This window comes from Alternaria arbusti, assembly GCF_024043155.1.
Source record: "Alternaria arbusti strain BMP 1465 chromosome Unknown scaffold_9, whole genome shotgun sequence".
NCBI lineage: Eukaryota > Fungi > Ascomycota > Dothideomycetes > Pleosporales > Pleosporaceae > Alternaria > Alternaria arbusti.
Window position 1 is genome coordinate 240,235 of NW_026249949.1, and position 25,166 is coordinate 265,400.

Here is a 25,166-nt window from a genome sequence, read left to right on the forward strand (position 1 = left end):
CATTCAGGCAACACTGTAGAAGTCAAAATAGCGACATCGTTATCGCATTTCACATCACATGAATTCGGGTCGCTTGTCGCCTCCGTAGAAGTCGATTCATACATTACACGTCTCCGCCATATGCCTCCACTACACATTAACATACAGGCCCCGTCATCCAACTCCTTTTGCCAAACACCTTACCCAAAGTGCGCCTCAACTGATACCGTGCTGCGCTTTCACCTGCGCTTCATACTCTGCAATAGCCCCATTGATCTCATTAACCATCTTCTCCCTTCTCAAAGCATCCGCTTCCGTCTCTGGGTCCTGAATATCTGGCACGGGCTTACCCGTGACATTCTTGAGGGCTTGCTTGGCGACAGCAACATTCCGAAAGTCCTCATCAAACGCATCTTGAGCATCACGAAGCTCCTTCCGTGCATCATCGGTGATGACCTCAAGTTGTGCAACAAGATTACGCGGCTGTTGCGTTGCGCGAGCGGCTGCCATCCGCATTGTAGCCATGCGCTCCCTTAGTCGAACGCCATACAACGCATTGCGACATGCTTGGAGCTTGACCCTGGCTTCAGCGAGGGCGTACTCTTCGGGACTGGATTCGCTACTGGTAGTCGCGGAGATCAGCAGAGCACGAAGTTCATCGGATGACTGTGGACGTGCTCGTTCGAGAGCTTGGAGTCGTGTCATCTCACGCAAGTCCTCGAAAGGCATGTTGAAGAAGTGGACACCAGTTTCCGTTCGTTTGTCGGCTGCACGCCAGTACAAGGGGCCAGGTGTTGTTCTTCCAACTGTGAGGTCAACTGCCAGGGGGCTATTGATCTCAGCAGCGATACCTTCCTCTTCTGGTATCAAGCCTGGTGAAGCATGGTGATTGACTTGGGGATTGGCGTCGTCATGACCAAACCCAGAAGCAGTGACACTAGCTTGCGAGTCATCGACATCCATCATTTGAACGTCTTGGTCGGATACTGGCTGCTTTTCCCGGTCACCAGCATCGTGCGCATCCGTGTCCTTTTCGGTCGACACTCGTCTATCATAAGTCTTGAGCCGTTCTAGAATGAAGCTGGTGTCGACAACGTCCTCCATCGCCACTAGGTCCCCTTCCCCGCCGCTCCTAACGACATCATTGACCGGTTCGTGCTTTCTGTTGTCACCGGCGTGCCCTTGAGGTATTGCTTCTCCGGTGGTCTCTTTGCCTGGATCAGCTACCGCGGAATCGGGGGTGTGTCCGACCGAAACGTCATCGGAGATGTCGTCTTCTTGAAGAGAAAGAGGTTCTGCGCTCTCCTCTTTCGCATTGTGACTCGCCGTAAGGCTGTTCGATCCGGTAGCCGGGACCCATACCTCAAAGCCGTATTTGTTTACACTCTTTACCAGAGGAGTAGTGGGTCCAGCTTCCGGTCGACCAGCCTTCTTCCGATGCGAACGTCTTGTTGGAGTCTCGGATGTACTGTCCTTCTTTCCATTGCGTCCTCCCTTCTCACGTATTTGGGGCTGGAAGTGTTTATCCCGGAGGTGATCGACAGTTTGTTCAGTGCCTTGACCTTGTGGCGCACGACTGTTCACGGAATTCGGTACGCGCTTAGTGGGAGGTTTTATGACTGTCTTGGCCCTGATAGTCTTGTGTCGTTTCGATTGGGGTTCGCTGAAGTTTGTAACAGGCAAATTTGTTTCACTGTTGCCGGGCTCATGCTTCTTAGCTGCTTGCTCCGGTGCTTTGTCACAAGACCTAGCTGCCGGGACGCTGCTCTCATTTCCCATATCAATAAATTTCCTATCGGTAATAGCAAGTTCCGATGCAGGAGTGCGAGGCTTCCCAGTCGAAGAGCTGGGATTGATGGCGGCTGGTTGAGAAAGTGATCGGCGGGGTGCTCTACCGTTGGTTTCCTTTGCGACGAGCTTTCATGCACCGTGACTTCCAACCTGAACGTCTCAATTTCGGAGTTTGTTGCGCTTACGAGAGGCAGAGAGGTTATGATCAGTACACAGGTGCGTACTGGAAGACTGGTGGTTCAGATAAGATGGCGAGCAATGTCGATGAGTTCCAAGAACCTTTGGTCATAGCGGCTCAACAACGAAATAGTGAATTTGCGTGCAGAAAATTTTCTGCACAGCCGATGCGGGCCGTAACAATATTGGATTCATCTCATGCATCGCAAGATGTCGTGAGCATTGTAAGCGGTCTTCGTCGCTGTCAGGCGTCTTCGAAGTCCACGCTTCGCTGGGAAGGAGGCAACGACACCCGCTTATGACGAGCATCCTGAGGCCTCAATGTAGTTGTCAGATGCGCGGTCTTGGAAGTATATCCCCGAAGGTAACTTGAGATGCGCGGTTGTGGTTGCAGTGGTGTTGTGAAGAATGATGACGTCATCATCACCGAAATTAGCGCCGATGTCGCGTACGCGACACGCGTGCTTGGACCCTGAACCACCAAACTTCACGATATCCGAAGAAGGCTACCTAGGTATGGTTGCCATCTCCAGAATCTGTCCAACATTTACCTCACTTTCATCAATATTCTTTGCCGCACGTGGTTACCTGTGAAGCATAGTTGCACGCCCAAGGTCTACACAAGCGATCACACACGACGTCATATCGGCCCGCAGTGCTTAGTATATCGAGGATTCATTACATTTTAATTTGTCCTCTTCAACGAAGACGTTCTACCCTCCAGCTAACAACCAGTGTCATACGCAAAGCTTTCTTGACTCCCTATCAAGTCTCAACACCATGGACTCGCGCCGAACCGTCTCATTCCGTCTCGAACCCACCAAGCCTTCCTAGCCCCGACGCACCCTTTTCTTCCTCTCGAACATCGTCTTCCGCTCCTCCGCATCCATCACACCAGTTCCTGCCGGTTTATACATGGGCATGGCAGTCTTGACGCCAGACTCCATCCATCGTGCCCACCGGTTGTGCAAGTCCACGATGCCGTGATTACGCACAAAGGTCTCTAGGTCATGAAGTACTGCTTGTTCGGCGGTAGCATCCTTGTCTTCCTCGGCGGCTCGACGACGCGTCCACACGAGATGCATATACTCTTGACGCTCAGCGTCTGTCGTCAGGATCTGGCCCATCTCTTCCATAACCTGTCGTAGACTCGGTCCGGCGGTACCAGTGGTGATGATAGTCGTCGGCCAGATCGGAACCCCAGTCTTTCGAAGCTTTGACTTGGGGGGCTGGGTATTGGCTTCAACTGGAGTGGGCTTGGCAGGTCGCTTTCCAAGCTGCTTCTGAGACGGTCGTGAGACTTTCTTCAGGGTACCTTGCGAGCGCTTGCCCTTCACAGGGAGAGACTCCCCAAAGTCTCCGTCTTCTTTGTCATCGTCGGCTTCTTCGCTGCTGTCTTCGAAGTCTTCGCTGTCCTCTTCAGGCTCTTTTTCCGACCGGTTCTCGACTTGTCCCTCTATACCTCCCTCGTCATCTATACCCGAGAGACCAAAGAGCTCAGGATCTCCATCTCCTTCATTATCATCCTCCAAACGGGATGAGCCCAAGAAATCCGATGGGCCCGCCTCCGTGGCCTGAGCAGCCTCGATCTCGGCCTGGCGACGCCGGACCAAGGCTGCAAGGTCTTCAGACCCGGGCTTGCGTGTTCCGGTCGATGTAGAGTCGCCAGCAGTCTGGCCCGCAACCTCTTCCTCTGCATCGCTCCAATGCCCTTCGACGTCCTCTGGCTGTAGTAGTGTATGACCACCGATACGCATAGGACGTGTCATCGTTGTCGGGGCGGACAGAAATGCCTGGTTTGGAACGCGACGGGAATTCTTGGAAGCTGGTGCGCCAGGGAGTACGAACTGATGCCTCGGTGGGGTGCCCTGTGGGGTCGTCGATGGTTGTAGAGTCGTTGGCGTCGTCGATGGCGGCGGTACGTATACTGCTCGTTGACGTCCAGAAATCGGGTTCTTTGGCGTTGTTGCTAGACGTCTAAGGCGTTCAGCTTATTAGAGGTCAGTGATTGCTATCACGAGGGGACTGACTTCAGGGGCGATGCGCAAACGACCAAATAGTAAAGAACGCAATTGCTTACCATTATCAGCTTGAGCAGCAAGCTCGTCCTGCTTCTGCATCGCACGCATAGTCACAGCTGCTCGCCTGTTCAGCTCTTCAAGTCCCGCATGGCGCCCCCATACAAGTCGACAGGTTTTCCAAGCATTCCTTCGCATCTGGAGGTCCTCGTCGGTGTCCTCTTCACCCATGTTGTCCGGCATTGGGCCAGCAGGTTCCAACTTCCAGATCGGTATCATCATGGGAAGCTGCGTGAAACTGATGACTATTTTTCCGTCCTTCTCAACAAACATGCGAAGGATATCGGAGTTCTCGATGAGAATGGTGTCGGTGTCAATGTTGCCGGTGCATGACATCACGACCCTGATGACCTTCGTGGTGAAACCCTTGGACGGTGGGCTCTTAGCGATCCTGGTGATTGTAGCGGTCGCACTGTGAACGTGCACAGGGCCATGTTGCTTGTCAATGTTCATGTCGGGGAAAGGCGTTTCTACCGGAACCTCCTGAGTGGACATGGTTACTGTTGTACGGGCAGCGTAGAGCAAAGATGGCTGCACGAACGAGTGGTAAGAATTGATAGTGGTCTTTGGACTACATGGGGGCCAGTGCTCCAATGTATGGTGGGGTGGTGGAGAGATTGCTCTCGCACCGTCAAGTGTAAGGTGGTTTGCGTCTTTCATTGAGTACCCTGCACACTTTTTTGGGTCGTAGAGCACTTGACGATCTGTTCAGGAACTAGCAACATCGGTACCTGGAGTCCCAGGGGTCATGAGCGCTTCGCACTTCATACTCGCATCACCCCCGGATACAGTCCCGTCTAATGGTGTGACTTATTCATCGCTTGCGCTATCGACCACCAGCAAACAGACACTGTTTCTCGACATCACCCTTCACAACGCCGTCAATCGAGGTCATTCCATGAGCATGCGCGATTCCACGAGCTTCTTTCAGCTACCACAACCCAGCGAAGACTAAGCAAAGCGTGTCCAAATGATCAGCTTGACGTTGCGCGGTTTCACCGAAATGGAATACACTCAACAGCCGAAAGTCTTCCGGCCCAGCTGGTACACCATCCCAGCGATCTTTTCCACGATTCAGTCGTACACTTCGGCAGTGGAGTGGTTCTACTATCTGACCTTTATCTCGCACATACTATGCAAGTCTGACTCGGCCCATATAGCCAAAGCCCACCTCATCTCCTTTCTGCGCGCTCGTCCACACATCCAGATGTGGCACGAAGCTTTGCTCTCCGAGATGTACGACGAGGACGAACCAAATCTACCGTCGGTACTGGAAGGTACGAATCTCTTGCATCCCTTGATACAGAGATTTCGCGAGTATTGCACGCAGAGATTCTCGTTGATGACGAGAGGGTATGTCTTCGTTGCGCGATGCGTGGTAATTGACTTCATCTACAGGCGCTTGGACAAGGCGCAGAAGGCAGCTGAGCTGGCGAAAGATGCGCAGACCAGGAAAGTGCTGGAAGAGCAGGGTGTGGCTGTGCAGCAGCGCGAGCAGGCCCGACGAGCTTTCGAGGCTTCTTGTCTCCGCTTTGGTAGTATCGGGAAAGATGTGCCTGCTGCCGGTCAAATTGGTGTTCTCGATCTTGCCGCTCTCTTAGCTGTGTTGTCGTTGCAATCGCCCTTTGATCTACCCGTCACGCCCGAACCTGGGTTTGCTGCAACTGTAGCGCCTGTTCAGCAGGTATCATGGCTGAAGGGTCTTGCGCGCAGTTTGGCTCAGCTTGCAGTAGAGGTCACTCCATCCTACACTCACTTGGCAGCGTAGTCCTGTTGTACGACAAACTTTGGCACAACTGCGTGCGCAATCATTAACTACCTTTGATGTTTTGCTCGTATAGAACAATAGAATGAGGTTAGACAATGAGGCCGAACAAGCAATAGTCAACTCATCACAAGGTAAGTGCAAGTATTTAACGGACTGGCGAATTACCTTCTCTTTTGCTTCGCAAATTCCTTCTATACTTATATATATATATATTGCATTTAAATCTCTTGCTACTTGGCTAATCAGTCAGGTGCTGCTTTTGTTCGTCACTACCGACCCGTCACACTCCTTGCCTTACAAGAAGATGAAGTTTGCGACATCTTGCTTTGAGACCTCCGCAGTCGCTCCGCGGGAGTCACGACCCTTGAGAAGCTCACTCAATTCACCGATTCGATCATTGTGGCCCTACCTTGGCGATGTGAATGAGAGCCTTCTTCGCCGCTTATATCGACCGAGAACGGTTCACGATCTGACTCTTGTTCTACTCAACCAATTTCACTCTTGAGTTCAGAGCCTATAGACCCCTTATAAACGGCCCTTTACCTTCTACCACTTTAACCACTATCAGAAGCTTTCAACAGAACGTCACATTCAACAGCCAACCGCACCGAAAACACACACAATCGATTTCAACGGTAACACTGGTTGAGACAATGAACACACACACGTCCTGTTACACCAACAGTATCCTCCAAAGACTCAAGGAGATCATTGGTCTCAACGACTTCTTACTGTACGGCAGCATCATCACCCGAGTCTTCCGATGCAACATCAGCGGGTCCGGCTCTTCACCAGCACTGTTTCGCATGCTCAACCCCAACTCAGATGCGATCTTCCTCCACAACGAGATTGCAGTCATGACGAAGACTGCGATAGAAAAATATAACCTTCCGGAATTTGAGGACGAGAAGAATGGCGCGAACTCTTCGCGCTATTCTGCGAGCGCAGATGATAGCTACGGGCACCTGCTGTTTGATGTCGTAGATCAGTTCGCGGGTACGGAAGGAACGCGACCAGCTGAGGCGCATACCGCGCGATCTCAGGTCATGCGGTGTGTGGAGATGGTGCACCAAGAGCATCAGAAGATCGAGCAGGCAGTCGACGATGTTGCGGCGGTGCTTGCATCAATGGGGGTGGATACCATGGCGACGGATGCAATGGAGTTCTGACTCAGCTTTAGGGTGCGAAGGGTGAAGACCAGAGATAACATACACGTGCCAATGGTTAAAATGCATCAGGTTATAGCAGCGGGAAGACGATATACACATTGCAGTTCATCAAGTATATCTGGCATGCATGGCCTGGAGGCACACAAATCATTTTTTCAGTCAGCATTGATCATCACGAATACATTGTGCGAGTGTTCAAAGAGTGTATATATGAATTGTCGAGACTTACAAGGGACCAGCCCCAGCTCACAACTAGCTAATGATCATCAAGGTGAGACTTACGGACGACCAGCGCCCAGCTCACCACCAGCACCCACAGACCAGACACCACCACACCACATCTCCGCCGCCACCACCACTCACTCCTTCTTGACCACCTTCTTGGCCGTCACCGGCACCCGACCCTTCATGTAGAAGTCAGCTCCAAATCTCTCCACCTCCTTGGTGAGACTTGAGTGACTCCTCAAAGGCCGAGCGCCGGCCGTACCCGCGAGAACCTTGCCGCCGAAGGTCTGGTTGAACGCCTCAACGAAGGCCTTCCACCCCTTGGTGGGCTTGCCGGCGGTGAGGTTGGCGAGAATCCACTTGCGCTCCTCCGCCACGTAGGCCTGGACGACCTCACGGAACCGGACGCTGGTGTTGCGCCGGATCTGCTGAACAGTGCGCTTGTTCAGCGCCGTGATGGCCTCCTGTGAAGCCCAGTTGCGCGGGGGCGGGTTGGCGAAGATGCGCTTCTTGCCGTGGTTGTCGAGGAGCTTGATGACCAGCTTGTGCTTCTGGTCGAACGCGGTGCCGTCAGCGAGAAGCTCGAACCGACCAGGGACAAACTGAGTGAACTCAGGGTTGGCCTTGAAGTTGTCGTCGTCGGCGTAGTCGGTGGCGTATGCGCCCCAATTGACGTTCCGGAACAGTTCTGGCTTGGTGGTGTCTTTGACGTCGCCAGCGACGTCGCCCACATCCGAGTCGTAGTACTCGTTGCCGGCCTTGGCGGCGGTGGCGATGAGCGCAGCGTGGTCAGCCCGCTTCGGGTCCAGGATGCGCTTGTTGCGCTTCATGGTGGGCGCGGAGATGGGCAGAGGAGCTTGGGCGGTCTGCTTCATGCGACGCTTGGGCGGCATGATGTCGACCTCGGAGTCGTTGTCATCCTCAGACTGAGTGACGAGTTGATCGATCTTGCGCTTATGGCCAGCGCCAGCAATGGGGGTGGGTGAAGAAGGATGAAGGGCGGATTGGATGCAACGCAATTTGAGCTTGAGACCTGAGCGACCAGACTCTGCGCTGGGGGGGCCGACAGCCTGGCTCACGGGAATGGGAGTGGAGTCGACCGCGGTGGTGTTCTTGGGGCTCCTGAGCTTGAGCTTGAGCAGACGAGGCTTGCCAGAGCTGTAAGAAGCAGACGGAGAAGGAGCGCCGGTGGAGCGAGGGCCGAAGGTGTGTCCAGCACGAGCAGCTACCATGGGTACATCGATCGGTGAGGCCTGCTCAACCGAAGGGAGAATGACGGAAGGTGACCTTGTGGGAGTCGTAAAGGGATCTCTGGGACGAGTGTGACGAAGTCCAGCCAAGATGGTGGCAGCTTCAAGCATGCCGGGTGAGACCAGCTCGACCGAGGGGAGAGTAGAGGAAGACATGACGATGGAAAGGTATCGTAAAGAGTAATGGGTATCGTAAAGATTCAAAGATGGAAGTAAGAAGCTGAGTGCTGAAGAATGTATGGTAACGTGCTGGAAACTGAGAAAGTCGTAATGAGAAGATAGAGAAAGCTGGGTGGTCTGACGATAGAGACTGCCAAGGGGAAGGGCAGTTTAAGTATGAGGACTGCTGTCGACAGCTGCAACTTTTGTCTCATTAAGCTGCTATTGTCTCGAGGTGAGCTGCACGAGTTTCTGCCGTCTTGTCCCAATCGGGTGGTGAAGGCTGGTAATTCCTATTGTGAGTCGTAGTGAAGACGTAAAATCGACCCATCTTGAGCGCGTTCACTTCGCGGAACAATAGGACTGTGCTGAGAAGCGGTTAAGACGGGACAAGTCGAGGTGACCTGCGATAGTTCCAGACGTCAGAGAGCCATCTGATAGCCAAATATGGCTTTCTCAGCACATCAATACTGGACTTCTCCATTGTGAGCGGGCGTCCATGAGACTCATTGTTTCGGTCATGATAGCTCTTGATGCTGCCTCTTGTTCCAGGGTCTTGCTCCCATCAGACCCTTTCACCTTCACTTGGTCGTGGCGTTCCCCTTGGTGTGGATGGTGCGAACATTGTAGTTTTTGCAGCAGCCAGGACGCATATCGCTCCTTGTCGTATCAGACCCATATCTCTTCAGCTCTCTCTTTTCAAACGAGTCGCGCAATTCCGTATGAACAGAATAAAGTGGTGTAGTAGGCGCAGCTCGTACGTGACGGTATATGCTGATGGCTCGTGTGCACGCTAGCGCCGAATGTGGTTAGCATGGCTGATGACATCATCCATCGGATATCCCGTTTGGCCGCATCTGCTCAACCTGCCGACGTGGCTATCAGTGTTCGCATCCTCGGAAACAATGCGAACGCAGAGCCCGCAATGGTTCCAGATGAATGCCTGGGAAAATGACTAGCGATGTGGAACGAAGTCCCGTAAGATTGACGATGGCGCATGCAGGACGCGACGCGTCAAGGCAGCAGCTTTGCATTTGTCTTTGCATTACCCAGTGTATAGCTAGGGCTCTCACACCTTTACTTTTCCAGATCAGATACTACATCTCTGTCAGTCACAATGGCTAGTTCACCAGCTATCGACGTCGTCATTACTTCTTCGCCCGACGTTTTCGACATCGACGGACCTACCGATCTAAGCATCTGCCTCAGTCTCACGCTTCGTCACAACAAACCGATTACATTGTACAAACGTGAGACGAGCCTCTTCGACGGCAAGATTCTCCATGGTGGCGGGCTCACGTTCACCGATGTCGAGACTGGCCAACGCGTGCCACATAGCACCTTGAATCTCTGCTATTTCTCTAGCGAGAGCTTCTCATGGGCGACTAGAAGCCAATACTTTACACTACATCCAGGGAAACAACATGTTATCCACACCGGCTTTACACCTCTAAGTACAAGCGGACGGGAGAAAACGGATCCAAGAGAATCGTGGGTGAGGTCGTTGAAGTTCGCCGGCTTCAAAGATGGGCAGACATGTAGAATGGGCATCAGTGAGAACGCTTTTGTCAAGGACTGGTTTGAGGGAACAGTCTGGAAGCTACTAGGATGGCAGATGCTGGGTTGGGCGCCGACGACAGTCCACACGCACATCAGCTATAGGGTTGTTGAGTCATCGGTTGTCACGATCAAGCGACTCGAAGCAGATGATGATATCCGCCTCGAGGACGTACTCTCTGTGAAACTGACTGATTGAGCTATCATCTAGCTCGGCAAGTCGTAGCTGAATGCTTAAACCACACCCAAACGCTGGTCTCTAACCGTTCGACCAACACAACCCGTGTCTTTCTGCTCTAGACAAGTCTATCTTGAAGGTGATGCTTTCATACGCGGCTCTCACACCCTATATCTGTACCGATCTTTCCTCTCTACACCAATCATCTCCGCAAAGGTCGTCTTCAGGTCTCTACCCATAGTGTATATGATCTCTTCCAATCGTGCAATGCGTATGGGAACATCGCGCCAGTCTACACGCCGACGCAGCTCCCCAGACTCGACGTCTTTGACTAGTTCGTTTAATAATGCAGCATTCAACTTGTAAAACCCCACGAAATGCCGCGCATGCGCAAAATGCGCAAGCTCATGCAGCATTGTCCTTACCAAGTCGTTCATATGGACGAAACGGCGTGGATCGCGATCGTCACGTAAACGTAACTGTATGTTCAACGGGATGATCTCGGTTGTGGTTTTCCCATAACGATCTATGCCGTATTGCTTTTGAGTCAGGGACTTGCCATGGCAGGAAGAGTACTGCGAGAGCTCATGCAGCATTGGGACAGTCCAGCCATGCCGACGCATGATAGGTCCGACGATGTAGGCACACCGTCGCAGGAGGTAGAGGGCGTAGGATCGGTGAGGCAGGCCATCGAGTGTCGTGTAGCTAAAGAAGGAGCTATCTAGGCCGCGTTGGGGTGGCAGGTGGTCTAGTCGATGGAACATGGTTGAGCTGATGCTGTGAAGGCTTTACACCTGGGTTTGGTCGGACTTTACATTCTTTGAGACGAAGCAAAGGCCGTAAGCAGAGAGCGAGAAGGCGAATTTGGCAGCTGGTGAATCACATGCGCAACCGGCCTCAGCTGGTCCCTATCCCCTTCCTGCTTGTATCCAGTGAGCATTCATTCAAAAGCTATCAAAACAGTGACGTTATCGTGAAAGGGGACTACAAGAGCCGCATGGAAATGAAAAGTATCGGTGCACATACGAGACACTAGTAGTGAGACTCGCATTTCTCTCCAGCGAAGGTTGTCTCAACGGGCATGGCCCTACACAAGACATTGTGTACAATATATGGGTATCAGTATGCGCTCACAATGTCTATAAGCGACAACGTAGAGCAATGGCTATGAACACAGCCACGATAGTCAACAAAGGGCTTCCAGTTATTCGTACGGCTTTGTTCACTCCATGCACTTCACAATGATGTTGCTCGTGCTCAGCCCAAACCGCCAAAGCACAGTTGAAAGAGAAGTGAATATCTGTACTTGATGCAAGCTAGACAATCTACGGCAAGTACAAATTGACGACGTACCAATTACTGGAAGTTTCCAAATACATCGCTGGATTGGAGATGAAGAAGCTAACCATAGCTAAGGTGACCTTCACACAGTGAAACGCCTAGACACGCCAGCGACCATCAAAAGAATCGAGAATAGCCATCTTAGAAACTCCCAGGTCCTTGCCTTAGCGAGAAAAATAATCCGCTGTCTTCCACGGAGAGTTCGCGAGACATCTCTTTTTGAATGAAGTGCGGGACAAATTCGAGCCCGAGACCTGGCCGTGCGAACTCATGCGATCAAAGCTGGAGCTTCTCGATTTGCAAGATCATCATCGGATCGAGTGTGTACGCCCGGGAACAGCGTTGACCCGAAGCAAATGACCGCAGTATCTGAGGACGCCCGGTATCGTGTCTGTCTCTGCGTGACCCCAGCGCTCGTATCGGGTATCGAAGACACCGCATGGCCGCAAGACCCCACCTCATCTGAGGAGGCGCAGGACTAAAAGCTTGTACTACTGGAAGTAAGAGGCCCCTTTGCTGATGTCTCGGATCAGTTGAAGGCTTTGCACAACGGCGTACTCATGAGTTCGGCCGTGATACTCGTCGAGGCGATTCCAGAGGACATGGGTTTGGATGTGGAGACACGGTAGGACCATGTGAATGCCGTTCATCGCATAATTGGAAGGCTGGGGTAAGGCTGTAGGAGATGGAAGTCGAGAGCCTATGTCGCATTGTGACGTTGCCGCCGGGTAGTAGTGCCTTCGAAGGCAAGGATGGACCGTCGTTGTGCACTCCCGTTCTCGCATTGGTAGCGCATTACTACAATCATTAGACTGTCGGTAACATACTTCCATCCCACAATCATCTCCAACGGCGAAATCTCGCGGCTATTGCTCACAACCCTCACTACGCGCATTAACTTCATCCTCAAGCACAAGGCTCTGATCCGTCCCAGCTGGTGATACTCATACTCCAGTGGTACAGTTTCAATGTTGCCTACAGGGCTACCCTGGCCAACGATGGTAATCCGTCTTCAGGGAAAGGTACGTAACACGCCTGTGAAGAGGGGTTACCTGGACATGCGGCGGTACCTGGATACTGCTTACATCGCGGGAAGTGGCAGTGCTGCGATAAGAGGGGTGTCGTCGTAAGCAAGTAGCCGTTGGGGGATGGAGGAAATGAGCCTGACGATAATGTGCGGGAATTTTCCTGGACTCCTCCAGTAGTTATCATGGGTACCGTAAAGACACCACGGTAAAGGTTAGGTTTTTCGATAGATCAACCGTTGATCTACCGAACAGGCTGACCCAAACCCTACGATTTGGGTCAACTCCACGATGCTGACCCGTTTTGACAGTTCCCAATTCCTCTCTTGGGATCGGGTGCTGAGACTCCGAAATTTGCTCCGTTGAGCTGGCCTCGTTGGAGTCACAATAGCGCCGAGCGAGAACATGAAGCACGGTACGTGTTCAATGGTACTCGGTAGCTTTCGGTCCTCGGAGGCTAGCAGGACATCGCCCTGAAAAGCAAACACCCAATGGACTTAGAATCAGCGGCGTGCAGCATTGCGCCACTGTGAGCCAACGAAGGGTCTGCGGGTGCGGCGTCGCCTCGCTTTTCTGGAACAGCGGCAGCGAACAACGTAGCCCGGCTGCCAAAGTACGCCCTCCACAACAAGCGCGGAAGCAAGCGCGAAAAGAGGGTCCGCGCAACATACTGACATAATGGCACCCCTTCGCTGCGAAAAAGCAATAATGGTTGCATGTCGTTGTACGTAAGTTGGACGAATTCGTCACAGTAAGCGCCAAGCTGGAGCGTTGGGTATCAGCTGCAAAACGGCATCTTCCTGTTACGTGGACAGAAACGTAGCGGGTATCGGAGTCTTAGCGATATGCAAACAGTTTCAACCGCCATCGAAGATGTCTGGTAGGAAAGGGGAAGCTCCAATGGGCGAGCAGACAACCTGGTGCTTACGCGCGGGCCTCTCTCGACTCGGCACATGCCCAGGTGTGCAGCTCTTCTCGCGTGGACTGCACCCACTTATGATTGGCAGTCAGATAACACCTATGATGTCGCTCGCCTGAACGGTGTGTAGGGCTGCGCACGAGTCCTCTTTCAACGTGATTGACATGAAGATAGACAAGTTGAGAGTTGTCGAACACCCGGCTGATGCCGAATCGCACTAGCGCCTTGGCGTCGCGTGGTGCCCAGCCGCTGGGGACACCTTCGAATCGCGACTTGTGGAGAAGGGGTCCGCTCTGTTCCCACGACACCATGCCCTTTTGTAACACTACGCTGTCGACGATCCTCATGTCACAGCGCGCGCCCAGGCTAAGGCCCTCACTGTCGGACGCATCCTCAGGCTCAGATCTTTGCCGGGCAGAAGGACCGACTCAACCCTGTTTCCGCGGGGAAAGAAAAGCAAGGAGAATCTCAGAAACAACAATGTGTCAACGGCATCGCTGTACAGCCTATATGGAGCTTCATTTATGTGAGGAAGCCACAGACAGATGGAGAGCTCATCCCGTGCGCATAGTCAGCTACGACCCGTTGGCAATCTCCACAGCAGGTCTCAGCGAGAAAAGGCCGCCGCCGGGTCATCGCGGCTCGCGTACAGCTAAAGATCCGGTCTAAAAGCTACCCGCACATCTCCTGGAGCCACAGTTATTCTGCTCACCAAATGTTTAGTGGAAGTTGATCTTGTCCAATTTCTGAGGTCTCCACCTGTATTCGACTTGCCTCGGCGACTTCTAACGGTCTTGAGCAGCTGCATGCGTTGATGATGACTGATCTGCAGATTTTCAGGGCCATACTGCTTCTGCTCGCTTTCTAGCAACGCAGCTGCGCGACCATCAAGTCTACGGAGTAGGAACCAAGCATGTCAAGTGGCAGAGCCGTCTTGCTGACTGCGACGGAGGATATAGCGTCCTGTCAAATTCATGGGGTTGACACTAGGGTTCCGGCCCGGGCCTCAACCAATTCAAACTCAGCACATGAAAGCTCCTTTCCAGACGGCTCGCGATGGTGTTCGTGCCGTCAATTTCTAAAGCTTCGTACTTTGGCGAGGTAGAAATGAAAAAGCGCATTGCGTGCGCAAGTTCGTCTCTAGGTCCGCCCCGTGCGTCTCTAGCTGCAGCCTGCGAACGCGAAGGATGATCATGGTTTTGCCTACACAAAGTTTTTAGTCCTCGCTTACGAAGTCCGCGAATGAGAGTTTACCGTCTCCTGTACGACATCACGCAAGCCGTGCCACGTTCCTGCATGTGTGTACACTCCGCTTTTTCGACTGATCCTCCCGAGTTCTCAGTGGCATCCTTTACCGCTCTGGCTCGGTACGACGCTCAAGATGGAATCGCATCCACGACTCCTTAGCCCGTGTGTAATATCACGATCTCACTTCCCAGGATGCTGGCGGCCGAAGGAGCCCTATGCATCGGGCTGAAACACTACATCCGGCGAACATGGTTGGTGACACCATAGCCACCATCACAAAACGAATGAACACGAACTGCTCGAGGTCGAACCATACACAACTTTTGCACACGCGTGCCGCTTGAAGTTGGAGCTACTTCTCCAACTTTTCGTGACAGCCGAACAGCTCACCATTGTGCAGGGACTGGGTTCTCTGCGTTCTGTAGATCCCGGGAAAACCGGAACGTCGCACGGGACGTGTTGAGACCGATCTCACACACTTCGTTGCTCTCGCGTTTTCGACTCGTGGCCATGCCGAAGGTTTTCTGACAGGGCTGCAGACCCTGGCACCCGCGGAGTAATTGGCGAATGTCACTGTTCGATGGGCGTACGGAAGGTGGGTACGTGCATAAGTGTGGTTAAAGGTAAAGCCACCGACCAATGCCCATACCACCCATCTCGTTCAGGGATCTGAGCAGGCTGTGAAATACTCCATGTTTCCCACAAAAGCAGCCTGATTCACCTTATCTGGTCGTCTTGAGACCTACGCTATCACACCATGGCTGGATCATTATCTGATAACCCGAGGGGCAGGCAAGCGGTCGAGATATCGTCCGTCTTCACTGGTCTGGCTCTCATCACCGTCGCCCTTCGACTGTATACGCGCTTCTTTATCATTCGCTGCGTGGGTATCGAAGATGCCGGCATCGCTCTCGCAATGGTAAGTTTATTACTACGTCATGTTATGTATACTCATGCTAACCTTCTGCCAGCTCTGCTCCATTGGCCTGACAATCGCCATTGGTATCCGTTAGTATACGCCTAACTACGTTATCTTACAGAAGCTGACCAGATGCAGAGGCCGAATATGGTATGGGCAGACACATCAACACAATACCAGACGACCATATGGTCAAGTTTTTGAGGGTGCGACACTCTCAACGTGTACTTTAAGGCTCTGCTAACATAAAGCGACAGACATTTTGGTCCAGTCTCATCGTATACTACCTGTCGCTCGGTTTGACCAAAGGATCCATGCTTCTCCAATATCGACGCATCTTCCCGACCAAGAAGTTCCAAATCGCGAACTGGCTTACGATGGCCGTGGTCGTCGCCTACACCGTCTGGACAGTCTTCTCCAGTATCTTCACCTGCACACCTGTACGAGCTTTCTGGACTCACGAGAAGTCTACTTGTCTTAACCAATTCGCCGTCTGGTTCACGAACGCCGCCATCAACATCCTTACCGATTTCGCGATCATTCTTCTTCCTATTCCGGTCATCCAGAAGTTAAACCTCGGGAAGAGGCAGAAGATTGGACTCATATCCATCTTCGCAGTTGGCGGATTGTGAGTATTCCTCCCTGCTGTTACCTTGTTTTGTCCATTCGGGCCGTCCTGCGAGCGCCTGATGTCTGTTACAAGGTGTAACACAAAGCTCACTCGATTTTCGCACGGTGCATCACTGTACCACCGGCTCTTCTCGTGATGAGTTACTCAGCGGGCATACCCCTACCATCAACTGTTACAAAGAAGTCACACTAACGCGCGATCCTGCAGTGTCTGCCTAGTCTCAATTCTCCGTCTACAATCTCTCGTCGCCATCTCGAACTCGGCTGATCCTAGTTACGACAACCCGCCTGCGGCGACATGGAGCTCCGTTGAGACCAACGTCGGCATTATTTGCGCCTGTCTGCCGTTGCTCAGGCCTTTGATCACACATTGGCTTCCAAGGGCATTCCCTTCAAGACACCGCAGCGCATATTCCCACTCTCGCCCACAAGGCGCTCGTACCTACGGGAGCAGGGGTGGCAGCAAGGCGCTGCGCACAAAAGACGACTACGTTCTAGACGTAACGAAGCGTTCTAATGGTTCGAGCGAGGACGCGAGAGACATTCAAGTCGTTACGGACATCCACGTAGAGGTGGATGGTGCCGATGGGAGGAGGCTGAGTGGCTGGAGAACGCCCGCTTCTCAGGCCACCTGGGCGGACGATATATCCCGCAAGGAAACACAAAGGGAAAACAGCACTGAGATGCTGGTAGACGAAAATGCGCGTGTGTCGAGGTAGATCCGAGACTTTTCTTTTGTTCAGTCCACACACTTTGACCTCACTTTATCACGATACCCCATGACCTACCTACTATTAATAGAGAGTAATCCGACTCTTGTAATGCCCTCATTCTTATATCTTTGTAATTATCCCACTATTCTCACGATTGTGCGCGTGAGCGTCACCTTCTCACCCCTCAATTGCTACGTCCCGGAACTTCAGTCCTGGTCAGAAAGATGCTGTCCAGCTCAACTGTCCCTCTTCTCTCTGCTTTCAATCATGACCAGAAGTCCCTGTTCTCGCCACCCCTATCAGAACCATGATTTATTTCCTACGTTCTTCCCACGACATCTTTCGCCCATCCAATCATGTTTCCTTGTCGGCAAACCACCCGAACCAAGCCAGTGACTTCAGGAAAAGAAGCGTACTTATCTAATCGAAGCTTCTGGACTGTTGCGCTGACTTCCCTTTCACCCAGATGCTAGGTGTTTGGTCAATATCGTTGAGTGTAAGTCGTACAAGCAACAAACACCTCGCTGAGCACGTTGATATACATATATCGCTGCGCAGTACTACGCTGGGCTCATCATCTACCTATATTACCTACACTACAGCTTCCCAGAATCTTCGCGGTATATACCTTGCGTCATTAAGAGAAGGAATCGCAAGCGTGAGGAGCTTCGCCAAGCCTGTACGTGATGGTCGCACAAGCCCATTCACGTGCATTCACTCGCAGCTACGACTAGTGTGGAGCTAGTGTAGTCAGCGCTACAGCTGACACTACCCTCTACTTAACCCAGGCGTACTTTCGGCCTCCGAACGATGGGCCACCACCACTTCTCGCAAGCTCGCATTTACTCCACCCAGTAACTGCAGCTTTGCACAGCTAACAAGCGCGCCGGTTCCATCTCCACTATCGACATACAGGCTATCTGTATGGTATACGGAGCCTGTATCCACGCCGAAAAGGTACCAACAGTCGCTATGGCGCCCGCTGCTGCGGTCACGAGCGACGGTCGCGCATCATCCGCTCATCCAAGGTCAGTGATTGCCTTCTCCAACTACATGATATATCCCCTGACTCTTCCCAGTGAGCGCGTACAGTATGCACGCCAGGCTATCCAAACCTCCATGACGTACTGGTCCGCTACCACGTACACATCTGTCGCCCCAAGCACACGGGCGCCGAGTATGTCGCGCCGCTCATTCACTGCGTCCGATGCGCCCATACTGCGAGCTCTCGACGACTTCCAGTCGCGCGGCCCCCATACCTTACAGCCTAAGTTATCCGGGCTAGAGTCCGATGACAAACATTCCACCACCAAGGGCCCTCGGGGGCTCCAGCAGCGGGCCAAGGTCGATGGATGCTTCACCACCGTTAACGCTACTGGCCAACCATCGCTTGTTGAGAAGTTCGCTATCTTCGTGGTCTGCACGTTCTTTGCACTATGGATAGTACGATCTGCCGCTGAGAGCATCGTTACTCTTGTTCCCTTTGCCGGCCTGGTATGGTTGGTGTTCGGTGGATTCCAGATACTTGAGCAGCAACAGCAGTCAGCTCAACTGGCGCCGATCATAGACGATGACACGTCTTGCGGTGTTTGTACGACTGGAGACATCGTGCCCTTAATTGAGGCAATGATCCTCGACCGACAGACCGCTCATGAAGAGTCGAAAGTGCCACAGTGGTTAGCCAGCTTTCGGGATATGTCTGCAGGCAGCGACCAGTGGATGTCGTCTCTTGGAAACGAAGAGAATCTGCCTCTCGTTACCGCTATCGCACCAAGTGCTCAAGATCCTACGGGGATATCCCATACTACCGAACCCCAGTGCGAAATCGTCGGAGACGAAAACGCTGCCGAAGCTGCTTGCTCCAGCAGTAACCAGATAGCAGCGCTTCAGCGTCAGCATGGCAAGCTTGTCTTCAACGACACTGATCAGTGGGCCCCGGGTGGTCGAATTTACAACCAACGCATGGCCAATCACCTCGAGCCAATCTTCATTGGTAGCGATGGTCAGTCGTACGAGGATGTCGACGCATGGTTTGGACGCCCGACCCAAGCAGACGCGCAGGACATCGCCTTCCTTCTCCACGTTTTGGAACCACATCTTCCGGAAGACCTGAAAGCAGCGATTGGAGCCCAGACTTTGGATACCCTTATCAAGACGCGATCACAGAATGGCAAGAACGTCCTCCTCCAGGAGCTCGAAATGCAATGGCTTCTCATCTGTCCCGGTACTATCGTCGCGCCCGGTTCACCCATCAAGACGTTGCAAGACATCAAGAACATCATCGAAGGGAATCGGAGGAAATTCACCCCTGCATGTCACTTTGATGTACGCCATTATGTGGGACTAGATCACCCTTGCCGACCGTATCTCCTTCAACAAGAAGAGATGGCGATCAACGAAGGCATCGCAGACTACAACACGCGTAACTGGAACATCGACTTCGAACCCTCCTTCGTTCGTGAACTTACAAGGGGCAAGCCAGAGCACGCCTTGCTCGAAAGCTACGAGCGAATTCCCGACTGGATGGAAGACATTGACCAAGGCGACCTACTTGATCCAAATGCTTTCCACGAGTGTCCATGCGGACAGGTCGCGATGTCAACGCTCGATAGCTACCACGACGAAAAGAAGCACAACTACAAGGAGATGAAAGGCTTCGAATCGTTCTTTCCGATCGAAGTCCTCGACGGTAGCGAGCTCCATGACGCCATGGCCGACCTAGTCTTGCTTCCTCAGTATTCCGAGCATGCGACACCGCCTCGTTCCCAGGAGATCGTACAGAACTGTGAGCTGCATAAGACGACCACCGAGAACATCTTTGTTCTAGTCGACACATCAGCCGAGGACATTAACGAGCGCATCAGCCATCCTGGTGGTTTACTTCCGGCGCCAGGCATTACATCCTCGTTCTACCCTCCTGGTTTCCAGACTACCATCGGTTTCTCGGAGATTCCTTACCGTCTGCTTCCCCCTCGGTGTGAGCACGGTCGCTTGCATCAGTTTGAGTTCACGCCTCAGACGATGGCGAGCAGGATGATGAACGCGAGTCAGATCGGCTGTACACAGTGCTTTCCGCATGGCCACATTGTTACTCGATGCCAGGAGTGTCTACAGCATTGCAATGCTCTGGCTGCGCCGCACGGCATGTGGGAGCAGCTCGATACCGCATATCATCCGACGGTAGACTTTGCTCAAGAGCAACACCAGGGCCACGACTTGGCACAGAATGTGCAGTCTAGGCGGGCAAAATCCTTGATCGCTGGCACTGCGCGCGCTACTCTTCACCCACCCGGTATGCCCTTTTTCATGTAAATGCTAGATCTCCAACTGACCCCAGACCTCCAGTTCGGCAGCAGGGTCCCGACTTCCCTATCAACTCAGATTTCGAGGCTGCGATGCAGCGCGCAAACTGGCAATGAGCCGTTCGAGCTTGTTATACCTCTTGAGAGCAAGTTTGTACCTAAGTACTGTTCTCGCTCTTTCCTTTCTTTACTCGCTGTTTTGACCGAGATCGTAGAGGATTTTGAATGTACTCATTCATGTTGATTTGTTTAGCGTTTGATACCCGGTTTGGTGTCCTAAGAAGGCCATCCTTGTTTGCTTATGTTGGCCATATAATGCCTATATCCGACTTACAAGTCATCAGTGTTATCAGCTTCAATTTATTTATATGCCCAATAATGCGCCATCGTTGTGAACATTGCGTTTCACTTCGCAACTATGTCTGGGCCATCTGGAAATTCAAATTCACCGCACGATAATGTTGGACCTCCGCCAACAGCAGTACCAATCTGGATGCCCCGAGTTGTTCATTCACCATAGTCTGTGCTGCTCCCGGAGCTGGCCCTAGCGTGGCTCCTGGTTGCGCCTTTGCGACTCAACTCTCGCTCGGTATATATGTCCACGCTCGAGCTGCAGAGTTTACCTCGTTAACACTACACCACACCCTTTATTTCAACCCACATCGACTCACAGCACCAAGTACACTCGCCTGAAACTTACTGCCTTCACACCAAAAGGGCCTCAGCCGCGTAGGTGGGCTATCCGCTCCGCCGGCATCAGTCTCAACCGCCCCCTTATACTATCGCCGCAAGCGCTGGCCCAGGCGAAGTGCACCCACAGATTTCTCAACCGTCTGCCTACCTTTACACCGGCTGCGACAAAAGAAGACCCCATTGTGCAGATCGCCAGGATATCAGGCATTGCCAGGTTAGTTTCATCTGATGCGTTCAGTGCAGACCAAATGCTAAATCACTGCAGTCAAATCATGCAGTCACTCAACAAGCTCTTCCCGCCCATTATAATGGTCACATCACCGTCGTCTGCCGCGGATACGCCCTCAACATCTCCAAACGTCGGAAGCGTACTGCGTACCTCCGCGACTTCGAAGCTCCATGTTGAGATGATTGAAGACGACGATGACGAAGACTGCGAGTGTCCTGCTTATATTAAGTCGCTCGGTCCTAAGTTCCGCGGAGTCGAGGAGTTGGTCACTCATCCAAAAGCAGGCGACGATGGCTTTGGCTTGCTGAATCACATGGCTTCGTCCTCTCTGAGCTCCAATTTCGACTACGAGGGTGAGCTCAAAGACTACAAGCATATCCAAAGGATTCTCTTGGAGATGGGCGGCGAATGCGAAGCGCTCGCTGATCTCCCATACATTCACTCTTACTTCCGTGCAGAGATGCCAGATGGCAGCAAGATGATCATGGCAAAGCTGTATGATGCATATGCGAAACACCAGACAGGATATCCAGCTTTCCAGGGTAACAAAGTCGGCGACGAGGTTCTACAGAACGTCTTGGACCTAGCATGCGATGTGTCCAAGCACATGCCACATTTGCTTCTCCTCAAGAAGGACGCAGCTATTGTGGATGAAGAAGAGCCTCGCCTGAACATTGGTTGTTTTGAGCATCCTCGGCAGTTTCCAGCAGTGTGGAATGAAGACTTTGACGAGATTCCGTTGCCTCTTGGAGAAGAACTTGTGGTTATCGGGCTAAGTCGCTCCGGTACCCAACGCACGACCACGTACGAGACGATGAAAGTTCGCAAGGATATGCCAGCCGATCCAATGGTATTTTCATCTTGTCAAAAAGGCTTTGAAGTAGCCCGCGCGCTCGCAGAATATCAGAAAGACGATGAGCAGATTCGCCGAGCTACACCAATCCCTGACTGCGACCGGCCTTGTTTTGAGGGAGGATTACCACTAGACGACGTACCAACAGCAGAGTGGGACCATCTTTACGATCTTCCAGGCGAAAACGATGGATTCGTCCAAGGCATCCTGGATAGACTGGAGAAGCTACGCGCTGAACCCGAGAAGTACGATCGATTAGTCGCAAATGATTCACACGAGTATGCGGCCGGCAGTATCCTTGGAGATCGAAAAGGTCTCGAAGAGAGCATGATCGCTGGACTCTGGAACAACTTATACCATCAAGAGGAGTGTGACACCGAGGCACTACGCGAACAGGGGCTGCTCGATCCCGAAGATGACTTTGGCGACAACCCAGAGTACATGAAGGCGAAGCAACTGTGGTGGGAGCAGAAGATGGGCATCCGCGGCACTGAAGCTATTGTCCGGTATCACATGAAACATATTCGTTCACGACGACGCCCCAACGGAGCTGCATACTTTTTGACCGAGGAAGACGATGCCACTCTGAATCGCAATTCGCCAGAATACCCAGCATCGTGTGCTAAACCCGTGGAGGTTCCTCAAGAATGTCGAATCTACAACGAGCTTCATGACAGCCCAGTGGATTGGAAGGCAAAGTCTGAACGCTGGATTCGGGTGTGGCGTCTCTCAGTTACCAACATCGTCCAACACGACGACTTCGACGAGGAGTGTCGCGAGCCCTACGATGCGCTCGTGGAGTACCAAGACAGCCGCGAACCGGGCTGCGAAGCACACGAAGAGCCAGAAGAGTTTGCACGCCCACTACTTGCGGGGCGCCGTGTTCCTACCATGGCTGCGCTGCAGCGGAAACGCAGCGATTCGGGTGTTCAGCTAGATAGCATCACTGGTCCCGTTGGCCTAAATGCTGGTTTCAATTGTGCACCCGGCAAGATTCCCGCGGCTCCTCCGCTTGTCAATCACAGCGCTTCTGTATTGAACTCTACAGCTCGCACGTCAGGCGGACTCATGGAGCATATCCTGAAGGTTCGCGATGATGAGGAAACCGATCCGGCTGACGCGGTGGCTAATGCGCCTTCTCCAAAGTTCCTTAAGGCGTTCCTGGAAAAGAAGAAGAATCGCAATGCACCTTCTTCAAAATTTCTCAGGGCATTCTTAGAGAAGAAGGCCTTTGGAGGTGTTGTTAAATCCAGCATCCAAGTTCCGCCTGGCATCCTCGCCGACTATTCGGCAGTTGAGGATGAACTTCGTGATCAAGAATCAGGCATGCCCTGTAACTTGATGCAACACAATGCACCCGGTCCTGTCCCCATCCAGGGACGCGTCTGGGTACGCTCATCGAACCCCGAGATGAGCCGTGAACAAAATCGCGAACAGGAGGTCACTGTTCGGGATGGTATCGCTCTGACCCGGCCGAGAAATGATGCGGAGAACCGGTTGATGGATTTACTGCATCTACCTGTCAGCAAGGCTGACTCCATACATCGCCCTCGAAGGGAATGAAGAGTATCCGCTAGCACCGACCCAAGCAAATGCCCTTTCGTTATACAGCGTATGTTTGATGAAGACTGCGGGAGGCCTGGACGAAAGGTAGAGGTGCTGGCGTGTTCGCGCTTTCGGCGCTGAGCGTGCGACGCGCAGGATCCACAGCTGGAGGTTCGGAGAAGGGCTAAGCTCTGCTTCGAGCAAGATTCGGCATCACAAGACATGTCATATGCCGCTATACATGCGAGCGTCTGGTGAGATGGAAGGGATTGGAGGTGTGACAGCATGATGGACGACGCGATCGCGACGCGTTGGCTGGAAATCGCGAAGTCTCGGACATGCTAGGCAATCCAATACGAGATTTAGTATTGCTGAGGGAGTCGTGGCTTTCTTCTCTCCTTGTTTTGCTGTTGTGAGTGCATTTGCATGCGGACCGGAGTGAAGACAGAGTTGTCGTGACTGAGGTTTGGGACGAGAGCTGAGCGCCGCGCTAGCCGAAATGAGCCACGTGATGACGTAGCGTGATTCTGCTGCTTACCCGTAGCCACAAATCAAGCCTTCTCCGCAAAGCTTGACACGCCATCTCGTCTCCACACAGTACGGGTGTGATTGCCGGTATCCATTCATCATTCGTCTGCTTTCGCGCCCTCTCTGTAATGGGGTCCATCAGATATGCGCAGCCGCCCTGTGTTGGGAAATGCAGAGTCAAGTCCTACTGCCGCACCTGCCTCCATCTTCAGCTATACTGTTGGTCAATATTGAGGTCTCAGCACAGTTCTTGTTGCCTCCCGCGATGGACTCTGGTCCCGGCTCGTTCCGGTACTACACCGAAAACGCGCGGTGTGCATAAGAGCGCTTCGGGAATAACAAATCAGACTACTGAGGATGAACTGTGAGTAAGCTAATGCAATCAGCTCAGAAGCTCGCCGGTGGCTGCAAAGTCACCATTGCTCAAAGATTCAAGTTCGAAGAGCAAAGAAAGCGCTCACTTCGATTTGTTTCAAACCCAGAAACCACAATGCCTAGGTAGGTACCGAGTCTGTCTCCGAAGAAAGACAATGATGCAAGACTGAGAGCATTACGCGGTCACCATCGTCACGATCAACAAGATGGGAGTAATTCAAGATCCGAGCAAATCAGACCCCTGTCGCGAACTCGTGGTCAGCCTCATGCTCCGTAGCCAATCTTTAGTCAACCTCGAACCACTAGGCCTTCGGCAGTTGGTGGACATCCCCCGGAAAAGCCACAACCCCAGCTATAGACAAGACAATATAGCCAGAATGGGCAAGCTTGATCGAACATCCCATGCACGTTACCGTTCATCGCCGCATGCACGCCAGGGCTGCGTACCCGTCACTTTACTACTCTCAATAGTCATGATGTCGCTTCGGGTGACGTATGCCTGGTGGAGTTAGTGG

The 25,166-nt window shown here is 52.7% G+C and overlaps 8 protein-coding genes across 8 annotated transcripts; 5 read left to right on the forward strand and 3 right to left on the reverse strand.

Annotated features, from left to right (window-relative positions):
- Positions 1-195: 195 nt before the first annotated feature.
- Positions 196-1,758, reverse strand: J4E86_006998 (uncharacterized protein; the record flags this gene model as incomplete). Its single annotated transcript, XM_051447520.1, has 1 exon — positions 196-1,758. The coding sequence occupies one exon, from the start codon at positions 1,756-1,758 to the stop codon at positions 196-198; it is 1,563 nt and encodes a 520-aa protein (XP_051301118.1).
- A 1,019-nt stretch (positions 1,759-2,777) lies between these two features.
- On the reverse strand, positions 2,778-4,520 carry J4E86_006999 (uncharacterized protein; the record flags this gene model as incomplete). The annotated part of the gene is made up of 3 exons (XM_051447521.1): positions 2,778-3,674; positions 3,796-3,902; positions 4,028-4,520. 3 exons carry the CDS (start codon positions 4,518-4,520, stop codon positions 2,778-2,780), a joined length of 1,497 nt encoding a protein of 498 aa, XP_051301119.1.
- A 508-nt stretch (positions 4,521-5,028) lies between these two features.
- Positions 5,029-5,793, forward strand: J4E86_007000 (uncharacterized protein; the record flags this gene model as incomplete). The annotated part of the gene is made up of 3 exons (XM_051447522.1): positions 5,029-5,302; positions 5,332-5,378; positions 5,443-5,793. 3 exons carry the CDS (start codon positions 5,029-5,031, stop codon positions 5,791-5,793), a joined length of 672 nt encoding a protein of 223 aa, XP_051301120.1.
- A 653-nt stretch (positions 5,794-6,446) lies between these two features.
- On the forward strand, positions 6,447-6,962 carry J4E86_007001 (uncharacterized protein; the record flags this gene model as incomplete). The annotated part of the gene is made up of 1 exon (XM_051447523.1): positions 6,447-6,962. One exon carries the CDS (start codon positions 6,447-6,449, stop codon positions 6,960-6,962), a length of 516 nt encoding a protein of 171 aa, XP_051301121.1.
- A 359-nt stretch (positions 6,963-7,321) lies between these two features.
- J4E86_007002 (uncharacterized protein) lies at positions 7,322-8,593 on the reverse strand (the record flags this gene model as incomplete). The annotated part of the gene is made up of 1 exon (XM_051447524.1): positions 7,322-8,593. The coding sequence occupies one exon, from the start codon at positions 8,591-8,593 to the stop codon at positions 7,322-7,324; it is 1,272 nt and encodes a 423-aa protein (XP_051301122.1).
- Positions 8,594-9,713: 1,120 nt separating this feature from the next.
- On the forward strand, positions 9,714-10,352 carry J4E86_007003 (uncharacterized protein; the record flags this gene model as incomplete). Its single annotated transcript, XM_051447525.1, has 1 exon — positions 9,714-10,352. The coding sequence occupies one exon, from the start codon at positions 9,714-9,716 to the stop codon at positions 10,350-10,352; it is 639 nt and encodes a 212-aa protein (XP_051301123.1).
- A 5,269-nt stretch (positions 10,353-15,621) lies between these two features.
- Positions 15,622-17,132, forward strand: J4E86_007004 (uncharacterized protein; the record flags this gene model as incomplete). Its single annotated transcript, XM_051447526.1, has 3 exons — positions 15,622-15,783; positions 16,041-16,411; positions 16,868-17,132. The coding sequence occupies 3 exons, from the start codon at positions 15,622-15,624 to the stop codon at positions 17,130-17,132; spliced, it is 798 nt and encodes a 265-aa protein (XP_051301124.1).
- Positions 17,133-18,098: 966 nt separating this feature from the next.
- Positions 18,099-20,545, forward strand: J4E86_007005 (uncharacterized protein; the record flags this gene model as incomplete). Its single annotated transcript, XM_051447527.1, has 2 exons — positions 18,099-20,418; positions 20,472-20,545. The coding sequence occupies 2 exons, from the start codon at positions 18,099-18,101 to the stop codon at positions 20,543-20,545; spliced, it is 2,394 nt and encodes a 797-aa protein (XP_051301125.1).
- Positions 20,546-25,166: the final 4,621 nt, after the last annotated feature.